The 22504-nt window shown below is 44.0% G+C and overlaps 1 protein-coding gene across 1 annotated transcript; it reads left to right on the top strand.

Moving 5' to 3' along the window:
• Positions 1-3755: 3755 nt before the first annotated feature.
• On the top strand, positions 3756-8706 carry LOC136517605 (probable glucan 1,3-beta-glucosidase A). The gene is made up of 8 exons (XM_066511219.1): positions 3756-4177; positions 4304-4423; positions 4577-4768; positions 5102-5263; positions 7193-7362; positions 7460-7615; positions 7744-8096; positions 8364-8706. Exons 1-8 carry the CDS (start codon positions 3890-3892, stop codon positions 8549-8551), a joined length of 1629 nt encoding a protein of 542 aa, XP_066367316.1. The 5' UTR covers positions 3756-3889; the 3' UTR covers positions 8552-8706.
• The last annotated feature ends 13798 nt before the right edge of the window (positions 8707-22504 follow it).

The following is a 22504-nucleotide window of genomic DNA, read 5'->3' as shown; positions in this document are numbered from 1 at the left end:
GTAAATCCGCACTAAAAAAGTCAAAAGCCAAATGAAAAAAAATTACAAAAGATGCAGCTACAACAGATACAACTACAACTTTGCCTCCTTGTACACATGTAGCTAGACCTCATCATTGCAGAAAAAGGAAATAATTTAGCAAAATTACATCAAAGATAACTATGAATTAAACTAAATCAACAACTGTAAGTACAGTTGAACTCTACTGTAAACTACGAGCAATCACAACTAAGCATGATAGCTACGAGCTACTATAGATAAACAGAGAAGACAAAACAATATTGACACTGACTATAACTCGTATATAAGGAAAAATATAGCTACAGTTAAACCAATTAAATTAAATAGATCACAAAAAAACATCATCAGAGACATTCGGCCTGTTCGCTTGTTGGTTTCAGTCAGCCCAAACCAGCCAGCCAATAGTGTTTTTCTCTCACAATAAACCAGCACCGGCCAGCCCAAACCAGCCCAGAAACCAATCAGCGAACAGGCCGATTAAAACTGTAGGAACCAAGCTCAATTTGGCATAAAGCAAATTGCCTACTGCATCTTAACCAAAAAATAACTAAAAATCAATTGAGATTTACAGTTAAGCAAGACCATGATAACAATGGCACACCTGAGCAAACCTCCACTAACAAAAATTAACTAAAATACAAATACATAGAAGATGGAAAATGTTCGAAGTATGCCACAATATCGAACAGAGTTCATCAGCTACAAAAACCCAAAAACTTATCCATCATTCAAAAAGACTAACTACTACAATCACTCATGATCCATCTACTACAATCACTCATGATCCAAACCCTAATTAACAAGGACTAACAGAACAAACATGGATTCCATCCAGACCTTTGGGACAACAATCTGCAACAGTCGATCAATGAGTTGATTGAGTTTAAAATAGTTACTGATTACAGTTAGATCATTGGATACTGTGGCAGAAACGGTTTCAACATTCCAATTAATTGGTAATCAGTTCGATGGGTGGAAGTCTCACATACCGTTCTGTACACCTTGCTTCGATGGTTCGCTGACTTCTCTGGAGATTTTGGGCAAGGGGTGTTCTCCTGCTCAAAAACAAAACCAGGCAAACATTTAGGTAAAATGGAGCTGAACTCAACTCATCACACTATCACTGGAATGACAAATACCCACACTCAAAAAGGGGAAAAACCTCAACCTCACCACCTCATCCTCGTCGAACTCGTTGGCCACCTGCGGCGTCTCCGGCGTGATGTAGTCTGGGGTGCTAAAAACAGAGGTTAATCTGAGACCAGACAGTGTCACTCAGCAAACAAACACAGAGGTCGGTCCGGAACGTACCAGAAGAAACATTGGCTGAAGATGCAACAATCCTTGTCCTCCATAGTCTCGTCCGCATCCACTGGTGATGCCTGCAGGAGCTGTGGCGGCGGCGGGGTCGGCTCACCGCAGTAGCAGCCCAACCCCTCCCCCTGCTCCCCCTCCCTCCTCTAGGAGTTCATCGAAGGGCGTGAGGCCAGTAGCGCCAGATTCAGATCCCCTGCAGTCGGCAGTCAGCGCATCCCACCGTCCGCTCGCATCCAAATACCGGTGCTCCATGCGTGGTGGGAGGCTGCCAGGGAGCCGAAGGAGACAGAGGAGCGGTAGATCTGGGACTGGGTCACTGGGAGAGTGGGAGGGAAAGCTCGCCGGTCGGCCGCCCAAGGAGAGCGGCGCGTCGCCTGGAGTCGCCTGGAAGAAGCTGAAACGAAATGGAAAGAGTCCTGAATGGAAATGGGGTGGGGTGGGGGACGGACGCCACTGAATCGGGCGCGACTCCCAAAAAAATCAAAACTAGCGCTGACATCCAGGTCCACAGGTCAGAGGCAAAGACAGCAGACCACATCCAACGTCCAACAGACGCGCGCGAGACAATCCAACGGACACAAAATCCATGTGCCAACAAACCAAGAAACACACATGTGCTATATAGCATTCCTGTTTCATTTTTTAGACACCGAATAAGGTCCATGCTTATGGAGCAGAAGAGATTAGTGGGAACAGAATTGATATCTGTGTGTTTTCGTCCATGCTGCTCTGAAGTGGTTGCTACCACTCCTACATCATCTTTTTCTATGTGAAGGAACATCTACTGTTTCTATATGAAGGAAATCAGGAGCTGCAGCTGTAGTTTACTGTACAAGAGGGGAAGCCGAACAGGCTTAAGCGACACGATCAATTCCTATGCTCAATATTTTCTCTTCCTAATGGTACCTGGGCTTCCTTTGTATTCTAGTTTATTAGGCTTGGTTTACGCGTGACCCCAACAGGCTGAACAAATTAGCTGTCGTCTCGGGGGCACTCAAGGATGACATCGACAGGGATTAATATCAGTTTTAATCCCAAATATTGGTCATTGACTCCTATCACATGTTCACAGTCACAGCCGTTTCTTGCCTTTTGGCTGGCATATCTAGAAGAATCAATCTGATGTTCCTGAAAACTACTAGCAGTAGTAGTGTGTTTTACTGTGTGTTACAATAGAGTCACAGAGACGACGATTAATTGGTCTACATTAGTGAACTTAATAAGTGGGAAACGGAATGGAATATCCCATGGAAAATAAAATAGCAGCTGCAAACCGCGGTTTGTTGCTCATGTGACGAGTTCACTCTGACAAACAAAACCTTGAGACCCGGGCGCGTGCACTGTGCCCAGCACAGCAGCCATCATGCTCCGTGACGGCAAGAGATGATTATTGATTACCGCACCCGCACGGCCGCCGCACTCGTTGGCAGGCAGAGACAGACACGGACGGACGCGCTGGTGGACCACGACCACCCGATGCATTTCCGGGGGCGTGGGGTGCTGTAGGGATGAAAACGCATAGGATATGGACGTCGATATTACATTTGTTTTCATATTTCTGTTCAAATTCGGATTCGAATACGGATAGTGTAACTATGTCGAATATGATACGATTGGATATCGACATCATAAATATGCGATTTGAGTATTTAGATACGGATACGGTATCGGATGTTGGATATCTGGACTCGAATACGGACAGATCTCAAACTTTCTAAACGGATTCGGTTTCAAATACGATCGGAAAATATTCGTACCATTTTCATCCCTAGTGCCATGCCATGCCGCCCCAGCACGCGGGCCCGATCGACTTTAGTGCCGGCGCCTCTAGCTCACGGTCACCGGTCACGGGCGCCGCGGTAAAGCTGGAAGCATCCAAGCGCATGGCCATTGCCGGACGCTACGGCCAAGAGCTCGTCGCCAATCGGGTCGTCCTCCCACCTGCCTCCGTTCCGCCGTGAGCCCGGTGAGGACGCCGATGCATGCCGTCCTGTGTCCTGACTCTAGAGTCGTCGTCGCATGTACCTTGGAGTATGTAACACGCGGATCGTATATATGTTTGCTAGCCTGTAAAGGTCGTTGGTAGGGCCGTGGCCGAATGTCGTTTGCTGCAGTAACATTCAGAAAACAGAATTGTGCTTGTTCTTGGGCCTTGGCACTGGCAGGCTCAGAACCGCATCTCAAAGGGAAAAGGGTCTTTTATATTCAAACAAAAGGAACGAATCGAGGCCGACTCGACTCGAATGGATCGGATCAATCACTGACTTTGCATGCATGCATCGAGCCATCAGACCACCGGCACGGCAAGCATGGTAGCGTGTCCATGGAGTGGAGTGGAGGATCGGAAGCGCCCGTCGCCATCCCAAGACAAAGGACGTTTTCATCTTACCGACGCACTAGTCCTCACTTGAGGCTGGGCGGCTGGCACCATCACTGCTTGCTACTAGTGCTATCCTAGCTGCAGCTCATATAAGATACTAGCTGCGATTGCCCAGCCGGCTGGGACGACAAAAGTAAGGCCTGCCAGGCAGCCAGAGCCGAGGAGAGGCCAATGGGTTTCCGCGGTGGTTTGAGGCCGCTCGTGACGCGCCTCTGCTTCGTCCTCCTGTGCCTGTGCGCCTCGTGCCTCTGCTCCTTGTCCGATGATGCCAAGAGGACGCCGCGGCCTACGCCTACAACCAAGAAGCCACCGCCAGCGTCGTCCCAGCAGAGCCCGGCTGCGGCGGCGGCCTCGTATCCAGCTCTCCCCGTCCGGGCGGTGTGCCTCGGCGGTTGGCTCGTCACCGAGGGCTGGATACTGCCCTCCCTCTTCGACGGCATCCCCAACAAAGATCTCCTGGTACGTACAGTCTCAGTGCGTATGCCTAGCGGCTTTCCTTCCTCTGTGGCTCGCTGCCTCGCTCTTTGCCTGCAGACCTGCGCCCGTACGTCTTGGTCACCCTATCCTATCCTATCCTATATGTAGGATGGCACGCAGGTGCAGTTCAAGTCAACGCTGCGAAAGACGTACCTGACCGCGGAACAGGGCGGCGGCGGCGCCGTGGTGGCCAACCGGACGCAGGCCTCCGACTGGGAGACGTTCAAGGTCCGTCCGACGACGCTGCTGTGGCACTTGAATTCCGCCGCAGTTGATATTCTAGCTACGTACGCTGCGTCGTCGCTGTTTTTCTGTGCGTGTGTGTGCGCGCGCGTCTTTTTTTTTAATGCATGAAAACATGCATGAACCAATATAATGCAGCTGTGGAGGACGAACGACACGACGTTCAACTTCCGGACGGCCGGCAACCAGTTCGTGGGCATCGGCGCCAGCGACGGCATCATCGTCGCGACGGCCACCACGCCGACCCTGCCGGAGACGTTCCAGATAGTGCGCTGCCCCTTCGACAAGAACAGGGTCCGGATCAAGGCGGCCAACGGCTACTTCGTCCAGGTAAATACATACGATACGAGTACACATACATCCTGTGTCGAGTGTGTCATCAACTCATCATGCGCCTGGTTAGAATCAGCAGAAAGCAGTTTTTTTTAGTCGAGTCGTCACTGCTGGGGCCAGCCGCAGAAAAGTCTCATCCGTACAGTGGTAGATATTGTAATTGACGGCCACGGGTTGATGTGGCGTGACCATTGGGGTTTCTGTTGGCCTGTAGACTGTACTGGTCGCATGCATGCTTAACCTTCTCGTGCACAAATTGTGATCGAGATCGTGGACTGGCCTAGAGCATCGATCGAGAAAAACCATCATTTTTGCTGTTACTGTATGCAGGCAGTAGCAACCGGCGAGGTGATAGCGGACTACGGTGAACCCACACGGTGGTCCGACTTCGACGCGTCGGTGTTCCTCATGACCAAGGTTGGGGAGCAGCTGCAAGGGGAGTACCAGCTCTGCAACGGCTACGGCACCGACAAGGCCACGCCACTGCTCAGGGTAAGATAAAAAAACAGAACCCAGGGACCCACCTGTCATCTGGACTCTCCCGTTGACAGGTGGGGCCCACTGTCTAGATAGCACTAAAAGATGACGACTAGTGCGTTACGGACTTACGGTCTGAACTCTGATTGATGCACACAGACTACGATCCTACCGGCTTTAGTTTGTTTATTAGAAAAGGTCCATGTCGTCGCCCGTTTTGTTTCGGTGTACCGTCCTCTCACGTCTGCATCCATCTGTGCCCATCGGGAGACGTGGGAACAAAGTCCGTTGCTGGTGGCTGTGTCGTGTCAGAGAAAAATAATGTTTTAGCTAAAAATTTACGATCGTTTATGACAAGCCATAGCCAAACGAACAGGCTGTGGACTGCCTGGTCAGTTTGGATGCAACCCAAGCAACACCAGACATGTGACCGTGGCCGCGCTTGTGAGGCTGAGGCATGCAATCACATGTCTTTGCCATGTAGCTCTGCCGTCTGTTGTGACTACGTACGTAGCAGCATTTTGGTGACAATCGGCCTGTTTGTTGGTTGGTTTCTGAGCTGATTTGGACTGGCTGATATTGATTTATTATGAGAGAAAAATACTATTGACTGACTGGTTTGGACTGGCTGAAACCAACAAGCGAACAGGCTAAATAACGCAATAGACTAAAACATGACAGCTATCAATTTTAGTTTTGTGTATAATAAAATCCATCTGACATGTTTACAGCTTCTCTTATGTCCCAAATGAATACCCGTTCTAAAGTAATGGAACAGTGTTTTTCTCTCACAATATTTTAGTATAAGCATCAGCATAAGCCCAATTTCAACATAAGCCAAATGAATATACGTTCTAAAGTCATAGAACAGTGTTCGCTCATGTTGAAATTTGGCTTATGCTGAAATGCTGTAAGAGAAAAACATTGTTCCATAACTGAAAAGTAGTGTTGAATAAGCTCAAGTAAACAGGGAAGCTTGTCTTCTGTCCGTAGTAAATTTAAATATGCACATGTAAACTTTGGCCTTGTTTAGATTGAGGTTAGGAATCAGTATTTGGCACTGTAGCATTTTCGTTTGTATTTGATAATTATTGTCCAATCATGGCCTAACTAGGCTCAAAAGTTTCGTCTCGTAATTTACGATCAAACTGTGTAATTAGTTATTTTTTTATCTACATTTAATACTCCATGCATATGTCTAAAGATTTGATGTGATGAAGAGAGAGTGAAAAAACTTACAATCTAAACAAGGCCTTTGTTACTAGAAATTCTTCAAATCCCTTTCGTACTTGTATGTGGCGGCACAAACATCATAATGTAAGGGCGTGTTTAGTTCCGAAAATTTTTGGCTTTTGGCTACTGTAGCACTTTCGTTTTTATTTGACAAAAATTGTCCAATTATGGACTATTTAGGCTTAAAAGATTCGTCTCACGATTTCTCGGCTAACTGTGTAATTAGTTTTTTTTTTCGTCTACATTTAGTACTCCATGCATGTGCCGCAAGATTCGATGTGACGGTTACTATGCAAAAATTTTTGGTTTTTGGATGGAACTAAACGGGGCCTAACTCCTTGTCCTTGGTCATTAAGTTTCAGGCCCCACTAGCCTTGCTTATAGGTAGACTAAATGGCTCTATTCACGTGCCCTTAAATCCGGTTTAATCTGCTCCTTTTTTTTCATCCGAAACAACGTTTTTCTCTCATAAATTTCTTCAGCATTCCTCCAAACCATCCAAATTCCTACAGAATTCCTCCAAGCGAACGGGCCCAATATTGGAAGGAAATGCAGTCTCGTGACCTTGCCCTTCTCCTGAAGAAAAAGGACGGAGTCTTGTATATACTGGACCTAGGAGTCACGGAGTAGCATAATTATCTGAAGTTTGAAGTTCACCAATAATAGTAATAGGCCTAAGATTTTAATTTATATTGGTTTGGCTTGCCTCAGGACCATTGGAGCACCTACATAGTTGAGGATGATTTCAAGTTCTTCGCATCAAGCGGGCTGACCGCAGTGAGGATCCCAGTAGGTTGGTGGATCGCCAGTGACCCCAACCCTCCGGCTCCGTACGTCGGAGGTTCCCTCCAAGCCCTGGACAACGCCTTCAAATGGGCAGAGTACGTAAGCCTTCAGAGTTAGCCTTCAAATGTTCAGTTTATATATATACCTAGGATGAGTTGTTCGTCACTGCTTCTGCTAATCTGCTTTGGACAGGAAGTACAAGCTGGGTGTCATCATTGACTTGCACGCAGCTCCCGGATCACAGAACCCCTGGGAGCACAGCTCCTCCAGAGACGGCACGCAGGAGTGGGGAACAACAGACGCCAACATTGCGCAGACGGTGCAAGTCATAGATTTCCTCGCATCCAGGTCGTCACACCACACCACATTCACTTCACTTCATTCAGCCTTCTGAATTCATTCATCCAACAAGTTAAGTTACACGCATATGTACAAGATACTGATCCCTTGGCACCTACTGTAATTTTTACGTACAGATACGCGACGAGCCCGAGCCTGTTCGCAGTGGAGCTGATGAACGAGCCGCTGGCGCCTCGAGCGACCTTGGACAGCCTCACCAAGTACTACCGCGACGGCTACGACGCCGTCCGGAAGCACTCGTCGACGGCCTACGTGGTCATGTCCAACCGCCTGTCGTCGGGGAACTCCACGGAGCTTCTCCAGTTCGCCGGCGGGTTCCAAGGCGCGGTCATCGACGTGCATTACTACACCGTGTTCAACGGGATGTTCAACAACTTCACCATGCAGCAGAACATCGACTTTATCAGGACCAACTTCTCCGGCGAGCTCACCTCCGTCACCACCCAGAATGGCCCGCTCACCTTTGTTGGTAAGTCAAATTAAACAGCAAAAATTGGCTCCGACAACTTTCCTACTCCCACGGTTCCAAATTACAAGTCGCTTTGACTTTTTGATTCATCTATTATCAAAATGGATGTACTAAAAAAGTATAAAAGTGACTTATATGAAACCGAGGGAGTACTTTTTTTCCTTACCAAAACAGAACTGCATAAATATGTGAAGCACACTGTATTATTATCGTGCCTTGTTTTTTTTTTAAAAAAAAGGAAAATCTCGTGCTTTTGCTTTTGTGCAGGAGAGTGGGTTGCGGAGTGGAAGGTGCCAAACGCAACCAAGGAAGAGTACCAGAAGTACGCAGCAGCGCAGATGAATGTGTATAGACAGGCCACGTTTGGATGGTCCTATTGGACTGCCAAGAATGCCAACAACCATTGGGATCTCGAGTGGATGATTAAAAACGGATACATCTCATTGAAAGGCTAGGACCCAAACCAACATGTTTCTAGTCTTTGGGGTTTCTCTATTTATTTATAAGTTTGAAGGCAAATACGTTCTCTTAAATTGTAGTCTATTGACATCGATCAAATTAGGAAACAGGGGAGCCGGGGATATATTGTAATTAAGGCGAAGTTCAGTGACCTCTGATTCGTCAGAACGAACCCGTACTTGTGCTATGAACAATGTTGATTCTTATGTACTTGAGCAAACCAAGCCCTAGATGACAATATTGCAGAGTGAAAATCTCAATTGCATATGCGGTCGTTGTACCCATCGCGTTTGGGATATTTAACTTAATGCTATCCTTATGGATGTCACATCTCCATTTGTCAGCATATATTTGCCACCAGAAATAGTAACAGTGTCACGCATTTGTCATTTTTGCATGGTGCTCGTGTGAATGATAATGAGCTAGCCATTTTTGTTAAATTGGACTCTGCTTAGCCCAACCTTAAATCAAACCATTTTCAACGCCCGCAATAAATATTAATGCAATAAATGATTAAATTTGTATGGGAAAATGACAGGAGATTGACAAAATACTTTTGTAGCTCCACACTTAAACCGAGAAGGATGAGAGTGAGGGATAACGGATCAAGGGATGGACGGACGGGGGAGAGTGATAGACAGAAATTAACTCAACTTAGTACAGTGACTATTGTGTATACCTGTTGTGAGTTTAAAAACACGGCACGCATGGGCTAATGTGGTTAGGTTATGACATGACCAACGAAGGTTTCATAGCTCCAAACTCAAAACGAGAAGGATGAGAGTGAGGGACAACGGGTTGAGGGATGGTTGTATTGGGGAGGGGTGGTCGAAAGAAAGACATTTATAATAAAGGATTAATCTCGTATAAGAAATTGACTCAATTTAAATAGATAACTATTATATATACTTGTGAGTTTAAAAGGTGGACCCACAAACGCGCCCACACATGGGTCAGGACAGGTACAGGCTTGAGTGACTAAGCTCCTGACTAAGCTATGACATTATAAACTCCGATCAACAAGGGTAAGAATGAATGAGGGACGATAGACTGATAACCCCCCCCCAAAAAGGAGCAAAATTCACCATCGGTACCTGCACTTGGCCGACGGTGTCATCTAAGTCCCTGAACTTTTAAAATGATATCTGTGGGTCACTAAACTTGACAGATGATGTCATCCAGATCCCTGAACTTTTAGGGTGGTCACCCCAGCTTCCTAAACTTGGCCGGCGGTGTCATTCCGGTCCCTGAACTTTCAATGTGATCACCGTAGATCCCTAAAGTTGGCAAGCGGTATTATCCCTGTCAAAATATGGTCTAACCTACTCTATAAGCTGGCGTGGCACGCTGACTGTACGTTAGACGTGGATCCAACATGTGTCAATTAATCAATCATTATTTATATAATATTTATCATGAAAATATAAATTATATAAAATAATTTACATCAGCAAAAAATAAATTAAAGTATTAAAATAATTTACAACAACAAATATAAGGTTTAAACTAAAATAGAAAAATACTAAAATTGATTTAGTATTTATGTATCATTAATAGCATAAAATAATATTAAAATTCCTATAGTATTAAAAGTTCTCTCTATTAAAAGTGACTTCTAATTTTAGTATTATTTTAAAAGTTTTAATAGTAGTATTATAGAAGTAACTTTTCTCTATTATTAATACTACTAGCAAAAATGCCCATGCTTTGCAATGGGACTATAATTCACCGCACTGCTGACGATGAGAGTGGTAGCATGACGGAGCTACATGTGGTTGCACGATGGCCACTTCAAGGCGGCTTAAACCAGCGACACAAGGCCACGGCAGCACGCGCATGCGGTGTCATCAGCTACAGCCAGACAGCCTATGTCGTTGGCGTAGTGGCTGTTGGCGGTCATTAACGACCAAATTCGACCGCCAATTATAGTCCAAAATAGGAGAAATAAACATACTTTTGACACATATGCATTTACTATTGACATAGTTCCACTTGTATTGCAAGATTACTATTTTGCAGGACTTATATCGAAATACAGTGACAAATGATCAAAATGCGAAAAAGACAAAGCGTAATACAGATTCTATATCAAAGAAGCAAGCAAAGGCCCACTCCAATGAAGAATCAGGGTCGAGCACCAAAGTGGGAGGGGCCCAAGTCCACCCAGGAACCGACCACGCGAAGGCAGTTGCGAGCTGGCCCCACTTGGGTGCGGCCGCACCCCTCTTCTACCACCTGGGTCCAGCTTCCACCGACTGATGCATGGTGGCATGCATAGGCGGTTCATGGATGTTTCCTAATTTTCCTACACCAAATCAACCATGCTTCAGTATAAAAGAAGGGCTAGAGCTCATGATTCAACACACCTCATTTGGAGCCTCTACCTCACTACTCATCTCTTGTACTCTTTTAGTTCTTAGTAGTAGTATTGCGAGCAAGGCAAGAGCTACTTGGAGAGCTTGTCTCCTTGGAAGAAGAGCAACACTTGGTATGAATATAAAGAGAATTTCTTCCATAGTCATACTCTCATATCATTTATATAGTTGTGCTATAGAACTAGAGTATACTTGTCTTGTTATAATCATGATATATAAACTAGCATATAGTTTGTGTGTCATGATCCTAACATGTTCAACTTCATGCTTAATCATTCATATGATTTGTATGAGAAGAAGTAGAGCTAGGGTTGGGGTGACGGTTCGTCATTCCTTCGGGTTAGCCCATATTCTTGCTTGTCGATTCGTAGGGTCAGAGTCCCGGAGAGATATAGGTAGTTTTCTTGTACACGGGCGTGGTGCTCGGGTACACGGAAACCTTTGGATATGACAGTATCCCATGGTTGAGGAGTAGGCGGTAAGTGGTGACAGCCCTGTCCGTCCTTCGTAATCCCCCATGTTTGGGTACTATGTAGGAGTCTTAAAGTCTCTATGGCTTGCTGGCAGACTAGTGCCAGGGGATCTCCCCGTCCATCTCACACTTAGTTCTAACTCTAGCCATATAACTTGTATGATCATTAACTGTTCTTTGCACGGCTATATTAGAACATGTCGACTCCGCTTAGGAACATTCTTTTATTCTTTATTTTCCTTTTATCCTTGAGGTTGGTCCAGATGTGTATCCACTATCCATGAAATATCGTTTTTACCCCTGTCATGTACTATGGTTCACTATGCAAGTATGTAATCATGTTTATGCTCATGCTAGACTCTTAATACCTTGCCCTCCTTTAGAAAAATATAAATAACAATACCCTGAATACTTCCGAGTGAAATGCTACAACGATAGATCCGTGCGCTTGTGGATATTCTCTGTAATCGTTAAGAACTATCGTAGTTGGTGTTCCTTGCTGACGTTACTAAGATTAACTCAATCTTAATAATGGTGTTAAGAAAGACCAATAGGCATTTCTGGCGCCATTGACGGTGATGGACTTAAAACCTCCTCACTTGGTGATTGCGCTAAGAAATGCCAACAAGCATTCCTGGCGCTATTGTCCGGGAGGGCATAGGTTAAAAGAATCTAGCATAATATGAACAATGATCACATGCATGTAAGGGTAGCCATAGTTTATGCAGGCTAATTCTGCTTGTTTTCTTCCTGTTGTGGATGAAAATAGGATAGTGTATGAGTGGTTTTGATCTGTCGTACAACTACACCGATAATTCGGAGGCACTCCTAAGGAAGAACAGGTCTCGTACCGCTTCTTCTTCTGCTACTTCGCTGGCAATCGAACCAGTCACCCCTGTACCATCCGCTACTACCAAAATGGTCAAGTCACTCCACAACTACTCCACCCCTGTTGTTACCAACGTGCCCGTTGGGCCCGATGTCAACACGGGCACCGGAAACTTTGAGCTCTGGACTAGCCTTATTACGATGGTGCAGGCAAACTAGTTCTGTTGTTTGCCAAGCGAGGATGCAAGTGCACACTTGCAACACTTCCTGGAGCTGTGCGACACCATAGTCATCAAAGACGTCGCACAAGCTAGCATCATGCTCTGTTTGTTTCCCTTCTCCCTCTCGGGGAAGGCAAAATGGTGGTTCTACAAAGAGAAGGAAGCTGTCAGTATGTGGGACAAATGTTCCGCGTTGTTCCTCATGAAAGTTTTCCCCATGGGCAAACCCAATGCCCTGATGGGGAAAATTTTCAAACTTTTAGCAATCTTCACTCGAATCCATCCCCGAGGCATAGGAAAGGCTCTAGGATTACATCCAAGCCTACCCGCACCATGGAATGGAGGACTAGCTCATGCTCTAGAACTTCTACGAGGGGCTCACGCCCATGTCAAAGGGGCACGTAGATGCCGCTGCTGGAGGGGCGTTCCTTTCCCTCACTGTTGCTAATGCCATGACACTCATTGAGAAGATGGTGGCAAACCAAAGCTGGGGAGAGGAACAAAAACAATAAAAAGGCATGCATACCGTGAAGGAGACAGATAGGCTTGATGCAAAAATAGATCTGCTACTCTCAAGACTGAACAAAAGGGGCCATCGTTCAGGCCATAGAATCTCAAATGACTTGCAAAGTCTATGGTGAGGTCGGACTTTCGGGGAACAACTACCCCGAGACCCGTGAAGAAGCATCAGATATCAACAATGGGTTCCGACAAGGTAATAATAATGGGTGGAACAATCGGTCCCGCCCACAAGGAGGTAATTCGAATTTCAATTCAAATCAACCTACCTTGAAAGACCTAGTATTAGGCCAGGCGAAAATAAATGGAAATATCTCTAAAAAGCTTTCATATAATGATAAAATGTTTGAAAATATAAATTCAAAACATGAAAGTTTATCCTCCTCTGTCAAAAAACAATTAAGTTTTAATAAAATGATTGAAACATAAATTGATCAAATTGTTTCCGCTATAACTGTCAACCATTTGGGAAAAATCCTAGGGCAAGCCAAGAATTCTCTCAAATTTGCTCATGCAGCTGCAGAGCAATAAAGGAGAAGAAGTCTTGCCGACGGACTATAAATGTCGAGCCCTTGCCGAAGGTAAATCGATAGTTATCTTTCAAAATTTCAAAAATTTTAAAATTCAAAATTTAAAATTTGCTTCATAATAAACTTTTCAGAAAAATAAAATAAAAATCATTTTCGATAGTATAGATTTTCTGTTATCATTTCTCATTTTTAAAAATATTTATGAAAATTCAAAATATAATAAAAGTTTTGTGGAAAATCAATTTTGGAGAAAGAATTTTGAAGCAGAGGAGAGCACCAACGGTCTTGAGTTCAAAATGGCCGTTGGAAGCAGCCAGCCAAAGGGGGGACCAAGCGGGCCCACCTCTGGTGCAACTGCCCAACGCCGCTACGGCCCCGCTCCTCCAACAGCTCCTAGCTGTTACCCTCTCCCGCCTTCAGCTGGTGCTTCGCTCTATAAAAGTCGAGAGCCCAGGGTTGAGACTCTCCGCACTCCCACAGTCTCCATTTTCACTCCCTCTCACTCTCTCTTGCTCCATCACTTGCAAAAAAAATTCCACAAAGCTCAAGAGTAAGGAAACTCTGTAGAAAATTCCTAAGCTCATCAACACCAAGCCAAGCTCACGGGTTATTCGATTTGTTTTCACTAACATAACCCCGTTTGCAAGTTTTGTTGTTGTCTTTTTTCGTCATAGGAAAGTTCGGGAGAAAGCTCGTCAGCACTTTCAAGAAGGCCGTGGGGCAAGCTCAAGTCACTCCCGCGGAAGCTCAAGTGCGCGCTACACCGAGCCCAAAGAGAGCATGATGCATGAAGACAAAGAAACGGTGCCAACGGAAGAAGAAGAGCAAGAGCAAAAACAACCGATGGAGGAGGGCGACGATGATCCACACCTTGATTTGGAGGGAGACCGAGAGACGCAGGCGTACAACCTCATCAAGAATCATGAGTTTTTCCACACGCCAGCATATGACCCTGACCTCCTCCAAAAGATAGGTATGGACACTGAATTCGCCACCATTTGGAAAGCAGTCGGATGGGAGAATGTTGCTCCCGTCGACGAGCTTGGTTCTCGCCTTTTAACAATTCAATTCTTATGCTCTTTGCAAGAAGTTGAGGGTGGGATTACTTTTCGTCTTTTTGAGAAAGAATATTATCTTACATGGAAAATCTCAGCTCTCACTTAGGCTTTAGTACAAAATGCTCAATTGACTTGGATCATGCTCTTAGAGGTTTTAATCGTCGTGAATTTTGGAGAATGATTTCTAGTCAAAATGTAGTTGGCAAGTTTCAACCTCGAAATATGAATATTCATCATCCTACTTTGAGGTTTATGCATCGTTGGATTACCATGACTTTGTTTGCTAGGCAAGACATAAGATTTGTTTATCATGCCAAATTATAAATTCTCTATGCCATGCTTAAAAAGATTAAAATTGCTCCTATGAAAGAAATGTTTAAACATTGGTTAGAAACATTCAAGGCTTCAACATCTATCTCTTGCACGTCCCTTGTAACTCATATTGCCGCCAATATTGGTGCATTGGATGGACAAGATGTGACATACATCTCTACTCCACGCATTGATATTGATGAGCACTACTTGATGCAAGGGCACTATTTGAAATATGATGATGCCAGGAACCTTGTATTTTTCTTTTCGGGATATATAAATGGGATCCCGCTCCCTAACCTAGGATTCTCTTTGTATAAATCCCCGTCACTCACCTTCACTATTGTCGAAAAGAGGAAGCACGCAGGAGTTCTGTTTCTCGCAGGGGAACAAGAAGCAGGGCTAGGGACGAAGCTGGCAGCTCTCAACAACCACCGACACCGACACAGACACCACTTGTGCCTCAAGCGTTCCATATGGAGTGGTTCCTGACCATGCAGACGCTTGGGTTCACCCTCGGGTATCAGCTGGGCTGGGGACACACCCCGCAACCACATGAGGCCGGTGGATCGGGATGGCAAGAGGTCGATGACACGGCATGGGCGCATCACTCGTCCAACTCCAAGGGACTACCACCACTCGTCCATCCATGACAGTCTACTTTGGACTGTCGGGAGTTGGACGGCATTAACACTGGCCTCGGAGGATTGGAGATCCGCACAGGTGAAATTCAAAATACACTTAGCACTCATGTGCAGGATACGAGACAGTGGCACCTACAACAGCAACAACAATTCACGAACATCAACGCGTTGTTGAGGCAACAACAAGAAGCACAGGCGGCCTACTAGCGGTCCATGGGATACAATCCCAGACCATAGTCCTGGAGCTAGCTTGGGGGAGGACCCCTGTAGAGGTACCTTGTATCTTTCAATTCCTACGTTCTTATTTTATGCATTTATTATTTATTAGCATATAAAAAATCTGCAAAATTAATTATACCAAAAAAAATAAAATATGATAAAAATATCAAAAATATTTATTCCACTCTCATATGTGTTAAAGGAATGTTTAGTTTCTCCGATGTTGAAATAATGAATAGTTGTCTTTAATTCATCTGTGTCTAGGTTATAACTTAGTATTCCCTAAGATTTAAGTTTGTTGGTTAAAAATGTCTTATCCTAAAAACTTGAAAACTTGTGGGTTGCAAATGCATGCTCCTTTTCTAAGTTGTTGCGAGATATGATATGGTACAAATAGAATTTGCTATGACTTTGTTCTAAGAGAAACTTGACATCCGGAGATTTCATTTTCAAAAATGCTAAAATTCAAAAGTTCCTCAATGATTATGAATACCTACCAAGACCATATGACATGATATCCAAATTCAAACCTTAGTCATATGCTACTTGTTATTGCATTGAGCTTCGTCAAATTGTTGTGACCCTTGTTGAGATTCTCATCATGCACCCATGATCAAGACACACATACACCCATAAATAAATTACTGACTCTTACACTGAGAGTTATGCACAAACATGCTTTTTCCATCCACCAAATAATTACTCCATTCATGTATCATGTGTCCCTCTCTCAAAAATTTCATGTGCCAAAAAGAATAGTATGAGCTATGCTAAAAAAATATCTATGTCAAAAGGCATGAAAGAAAAAAAATGCATGCCAAAGAGCTTGAAGAAAAGAAAATAAAAAGAAAGAAAAAAATAATAAAGATAGCCCATACTTTCAAATAAAAAGGCATTCATCCAAAAGAGAGAGATTCATGATTCAAAGGAGTACCAAAAATATTTAGAATTAGGACTTCATGAAAATTCCACACACTTGCACGTCTTGATCAAAGTGTATGTCTTGCATCTCCTTGAGGTCCGGTTTTTGACTTAGCAAAATATGTGATACAAGTATGCCCCACTTTTCATACCTACCTAAAACTCCACTTAAAAGCCTTTAGTGGTAGGATATGAAAAGAAGGAAATTTTTCAAAATGCCTTTGGCGAGGTTTCATACACATTGAGCGATCGAGAGAATCATTAGAACTTACATTTGTTTTGTAAAACTCATAAAACCTTCAGATAGATGGTTAATCAAGGAATGAATGACTGGTGATTCTGTTATAACCGTTCTATCTTGCAACCGCCCAAGAACTTGGAAAATCTATACGCCCCACAGGGATCAAGGTAAAGGGTGAATAAGAATACCAACTTATTTAAATTGCGAAAGAATATTTTGTTATAGACATGGCACTTGTGAATTGTATCGTCATAGTAGCAACTCCTGATCAACAACCAAGTACTTAGCTATTTGCTCGGGACGAGCAAAGGTTAAGCTTGGGGGATTTGTTGGCGGTCACTAACGACCAAATTCGACCACCAATTATAGTCCAAAATAGGAGAAATAAACATACTTTTGACACATATACCTTTACTATTGACATAGTTCCACTTGTATTGCAAGATTACTATTTTGCAGGACTTATATCATAATACAGTGGAAATTATCAAAATGCGCAAAAGAGAAACCGTAATACAAATTCTATATCAAAGAAGCAAGCAAAGGCCCACTCTAATGAAGAATCAAGGCCGAGCACCGACGTGGGAGGGGCCCAGGTCCACCAAGGAACCGACCACACGAAGGTGGTCATGAGCTGGCCCCACCTGGGTGCGGCCGCACCCCTCTGCTACCACCTGGGCCTAGCTTCCACAGACTGATGCATGGCGTGCATAGGCGGTTCATGGACGTTTCTGAATTTTCCTACACCAAACCAACCATGCTTCAGTATAAAAGAAGGGCTAGAGCTCATGATTCAACACACCTCATTTGAATCCTCTACCTCACTACTCATCTCTTGTACTCTTTTAGTTCTTAGTAGTAGTATGTGAGCAAGGCAAGAGCTACTTGGAGAGCTTGTCTCCTTGGAAGAAGAGCAAAACTTAGTATGAATATAAAGAGAATTTCTTCCATAGTCATGCTCTCATATCATTTATATAGTTGTGCTATAGAACTAGAGTATACTTGTCTTGTTATAATCATGATATGTGAACTAGCATATAGTTTGTGTGTCATGATCCTAACATGTTCAACTTCATGCTTAATCATTCATATGATTTGTATAAGTAGAAGTAGAGCTAGGGTTGGGGTGACGGTTTGTCGTTCCTTCAAGTTAGCCCATATTCTTGTTTGTCGATCTATAGGGTCGGAGTCCTAGGGGGATATGGGTAATTTCCTTGTACACGGGTGTGGTGCTCGGGTACACGAGAACCTTCGGATATTACGATATCCCACGGTTGAGGGGTAGGCGACACGTGGTGACAGCCTTATCCGTCCTTCGTAATCCCCCATGTTTGGGTACTATGTAGGAGTCTTAAAGTCTCTATGGCTTGCTAGCAGACCAGTGCCCGGGGATCTCCCCGTCCATCTCACACTTAGTTCTAACTCTAGTCATATAACTTGTATGATCATTAACTGTTCTTTGCACGGCTATATTAAAACATGCTGGCTCCGCTTAGGAACATTCTTTTATTCTTTATTTTCCTTTTATCCTTGTGGTTGACCCAGATGTGTGTCCACTATCCATGAAATACTATTTTTACCCATATCATGTACTATGGTTCACTATGCAAGTATGTAATCATGTTTATGCTCATGCTAGACTCTTAATACCTTGTCCTCCTTTGGGAAAATATAAATAACGATACCCTGAATACTTCTGGGTGAAATGCTACAATGATAGATCCGTGTTCTTGCGGATATTCTCTGTAACCGTTAAGAACTATCGTAGTTGGTGTTCCTTGGCGGTGTTGATAAGATTAACTCAATCTTAGTAATGGTGTAAAGAAATACCAACAGGCATTTCTAGCGCCATTGTCGGTGAAGAACTTAAAACCTCCTCACTTGGTGATTGCGCTAAGAAATGCCAACATTGCATAGCGACAAGGTTGGCAACACAGTGCCCATGTGAACACGGCTCCTATGATGGCACGGGCAAGGGTCGGCGGTGAAAGGTCCTAGTGGCTAGAGGGGGTGAATAGCCTATAAAAATTTCTACAACAACGCTTAAGCAAACCAGTTAGACAATTATGATGCGAAGCGAATGTTGCGCTAGCCTACTAAAAATTCAAGCCACCTATCACAATTCGATTCACTATAGTCTCTAGGCACACAAGAGGCTATGTCACTGTTAGTGAGCTCTCAAAGACTAACTAAAGAGCCTCACTAACCACTAGACCCGACATAAGCTAGCTCTCAGAACTAAATACACTAAAGAGCTTAGCTACACTAAGAATATAAATACAAGGGTGAGGTAGTGAGATTATATTGACATAGCAAGCGATGATCAATCAATCAATCACAAGATAACCAATGAAATCCTCGGGACAAGATGACACAAGATTTTTCACTGTGGTTCACTTGCTTGCCGACAAGCTAGTCCCTGTTGTGGCGATACACTCACTTAGAGGTTCACTCGCTAATTGGCATCACACGCAAAAACCACAACTGGGTACCGCACAACCAACACAAGATGAGGATCACACAAGCCACGAGCAATCCACTAAAGTACCTTTTGGCTCTCCACCGGGGAAAGGTCAAGAACCCCTCACAATCATCACGATCGGAGCCGGAGACAATCACCTTTCTCTGCTCGACGATCCTCACTGCCGTCTAGGTGGTGGCAACCACCAAGATAAACAAGCGAATCCCGCAGCAAAATACAATCACCAAGTGTCTCTCGATGTAATCACTCAAGCAATGCACTTGAATTCACTCACAATCTCACAAAGATAATGAATCAATGATAAAGATAAGTGGGAGGACTTTGGCTAAGCTCACAAGGTTGCTATGTCAATGCAAATGGCCAAGAGGGTGAGCTAGAGCCGACCAAGGGGCTTAAATAGGAGCCCCCACGAAATAGAGTCATTGGGCAGCATGAGCAACTCACTACGAGCCGATCGGACGCGCCGGTCAGAGGTGACCGGACGCACGCCTCTAGCGTTCGGTCGCCCAATGAGCGCCACGTGGGCTAGCCTGCAAACGCGAGCCACAGATTTCCAACTGTCGAAACCAGTCGTGCGGACACTTAAGCTGAAACCGATGCACCGATGCCCCGACCGGACGCACCCACGCGGAGTCCGATCACGCGCGCGCCCGAGACAGCAAACTAGCGACCTGATGCACCGATGCCCCGACCGGACGCGCCACCAACGTGGCGTTCGATCACTTCTAGTAAGCTCCCCGAGCGGGATTTTGAGGACCGGACGCGTCTGGTCGAAGGCGGTCGAACATGTCCCAGCGTCCGCTCCTTCTCCCGCTGCGCGCCAAGTTCAAACGCCCCCCACGTCAGCATATGTCACGAGTGACCGGATGTAGGCCCTGCGCGTCCAGTCACACGCATGTGCCAGAGTCCGGTCAGGACCCGAAGCCGTGCACTTCACTGCCATGTTGACCGGCCGCGCCCATGCAGGGTCCAGTCAACAAAAAATAGTTTCTTCACTTCACAAACTTCTCCACCCCTGCTCAAATGTGCCAACCACCAAGTGTATTACCTTGTGCATGTATGTTAGCATATTTTCACAAACATTTTGAAGGGTGTTAGCACTTACTAGAATATAAATATATGCAAAGAGTTAGAACATCTAGTGGCACTTTGATAACTGTATTTCGATACGAGTTTCACCCCTCTTAATAGTACGGCTATCTATCCTAAATATGATCACACTCGCTAAGTGTCTCGATCACCAAAACAAAGTGGTCCTATGAATTTCACCTTTGCCTTGAGCCCATTTTATTTTTCTCTTTCTTCTTTTTCCAAGCCGAGCACTTGATCATCTCCATGGACTCCGCCATCACCATGATCTTCTCCATTTGCTCCATCACTTGGAATGTGCTACCTATCTCATGATCACTAGAGTAATAAGTTAGCACTTAGGGTTACATCAATTCACTAAAATCAAACTAGAGCTTTCCGGCGGCCGCAGTTGAGCTAATATGCAACCTTGACGGTGCCCTTAGTGATCGAGAAGTGTGTTGTGCATAGAGAAGACATGATTGTGCTATCGATGCTAGCGATAACACCGTGGTTGGTAGAGATCATCCTGACAAGGAGTAGCTAGATCTTGTTAGGGTTTGTTGATCGCTCTACTATCAATCTACCTAACACCATGTGTAGGCTCTCATAATTTCATTACGATGCATTACCGGTCTTGTCTCGTCATTGCTATTCTTGTACACCCTCTCGAAAGCACAATGGGAAGTATTCCAAACTGATAAAATCTTAAAAAAAACATACTAAACCAAGGAAAGAAAACTCATAAGAGATGAAAACTTAGAAAAAGAAAAAAAAACATAAAAAGAAAAAATGTGGACCAAACCCGAAAAAAAAGGAAAAGAAAAAAAAATAGATGGACGGAAAAAAACCGACTGAAAGAAATGAAACCGAGAAACACTGCCGAAACACAAACACGGATAAAATAGTGCGGGAGGGTGGAGGGATACGTGGACACAAACAGAATAGAGAGGGACAAAGAAAAAACAGGAAAAGAAAAGACGAAGCTGACACAGACGATCGAAATCAGAAAAAATAAATAAAAAGGGCTGAGCAGCCATCCCAACGGGCATAGGAAAAACCGAAACGGACACCAAACGAACGACGGAAAATATAGAAAAGAGAAAAAAAAAGAGAACCGACGAGACATAGATATAAATATAGGTACATACAAATTTATGTAATTTTTATTTTATTCTTATACCTTTCTATATTTGGATTATGATTCTTTTTTAGGTACTTAGAATTCGAAGAATCTATTTGGATTACGATTAGAACTCCTAACTATCCAAGTTAGGTAACAAGTCCGACATATGTCATATATATAACAGGAGGGACATGCCAGACGAAAAAAATAGGTGGAGAGAAATTTTACCTCTTTATTATTAGGGGTATAGATATGGATAATACTATAGTACTATAATACTATTACTTTTATTAGTAGTATTATAGTATTAAAATTTTTAATAATAGTATTATAGTATTAAAAGTTTTAATAATAATATTATAGTATTAATAACAGAGAAAAATTACTTCTATAATACTACTATTAATTTTTTTAAAAATAATACAAATTAGAAGTAACTTTTAATAGAGAAAGCTTTTAATAATATAGGTGACTTTTAATATTACTATATTTGGACATGGATGACACCGTTTGTAAGTTTAGGGACCTGCGGTGATCACGTTGAAAGTTCAGGGACTGGGATGACACCGTCGGTCAAGTTTAGGGATCTAGGCTGAGCACCGTAAAAGTTCAGGGACCTGGATGACACCGTTTGCCTAAGTTTAGGGAGCCATATATATCACTTTAAAAGTTCAGGGACCTGAATGACACCGCTGGCCAAGTTCAGAGACCGGCGGTGAATTTTGCTTAAAAAAAAGTAAGGAATGGACGGATGGGAGAGAGAGAGCGTGAGACTGAGGGAAGAAATTTACTATTTTTATATTATATAGATATAGCTATATAATATAGATCGATTAATAAATAAAATAGGTTAAAAATAAAATAAAAGACAAATGATTAGCCGATTAGGGCCTCCTCCTTCTTCATGTCCCGAGTGTCCGCTAGTGGGCTGAG

The sequence above is a fragment of the Miscanthus floridulus genome, chromosome 17, assembly GCF_019320115.1.
Source record: "Miscanthus floridulus cultivar M001 chromosome 17, ASM1932011v1, whole genome shotgun sequence".
In the NCBI taxonomy this organism is placed as follows: domain Eukaryota; kingdom Viridiplantae; phylum Streptophyta; class Magnoliopsida; order Poales; family Poaceae; genus Miscanthus; species Miscanthus floridulus.
The sequence above is the reverse complement of the archived record's forward strand: the minus strand, read 5'-3'. Positions and strand labels throughout refer to the sequence as shown.

Bases quoted from the DNA above. Each gene is read 5' to 3' on its own strand.
- LOC136517605 (XM_066511219.1), top strand. From the start codon at position 3,890: ATGGGTTTCCGCGGTGGTTTGAGGCCGCTCGTGACGCGCCTCTGCTTC. The intron at 4,178-4,303 runs GTACGTACAGTC...TCCTATATGTAG, and splicing joins TCCCCAACAAAGATCTCCTG to GATGGCACGCAGGTGCAGTT. The intron at 4,424-4,576 runs GTCCGTCCGACG...AATATAATGCAG, and splicing joins CCGACTGGGAGACGTTCAAG to CTGTGGAGGACGAACGACAC.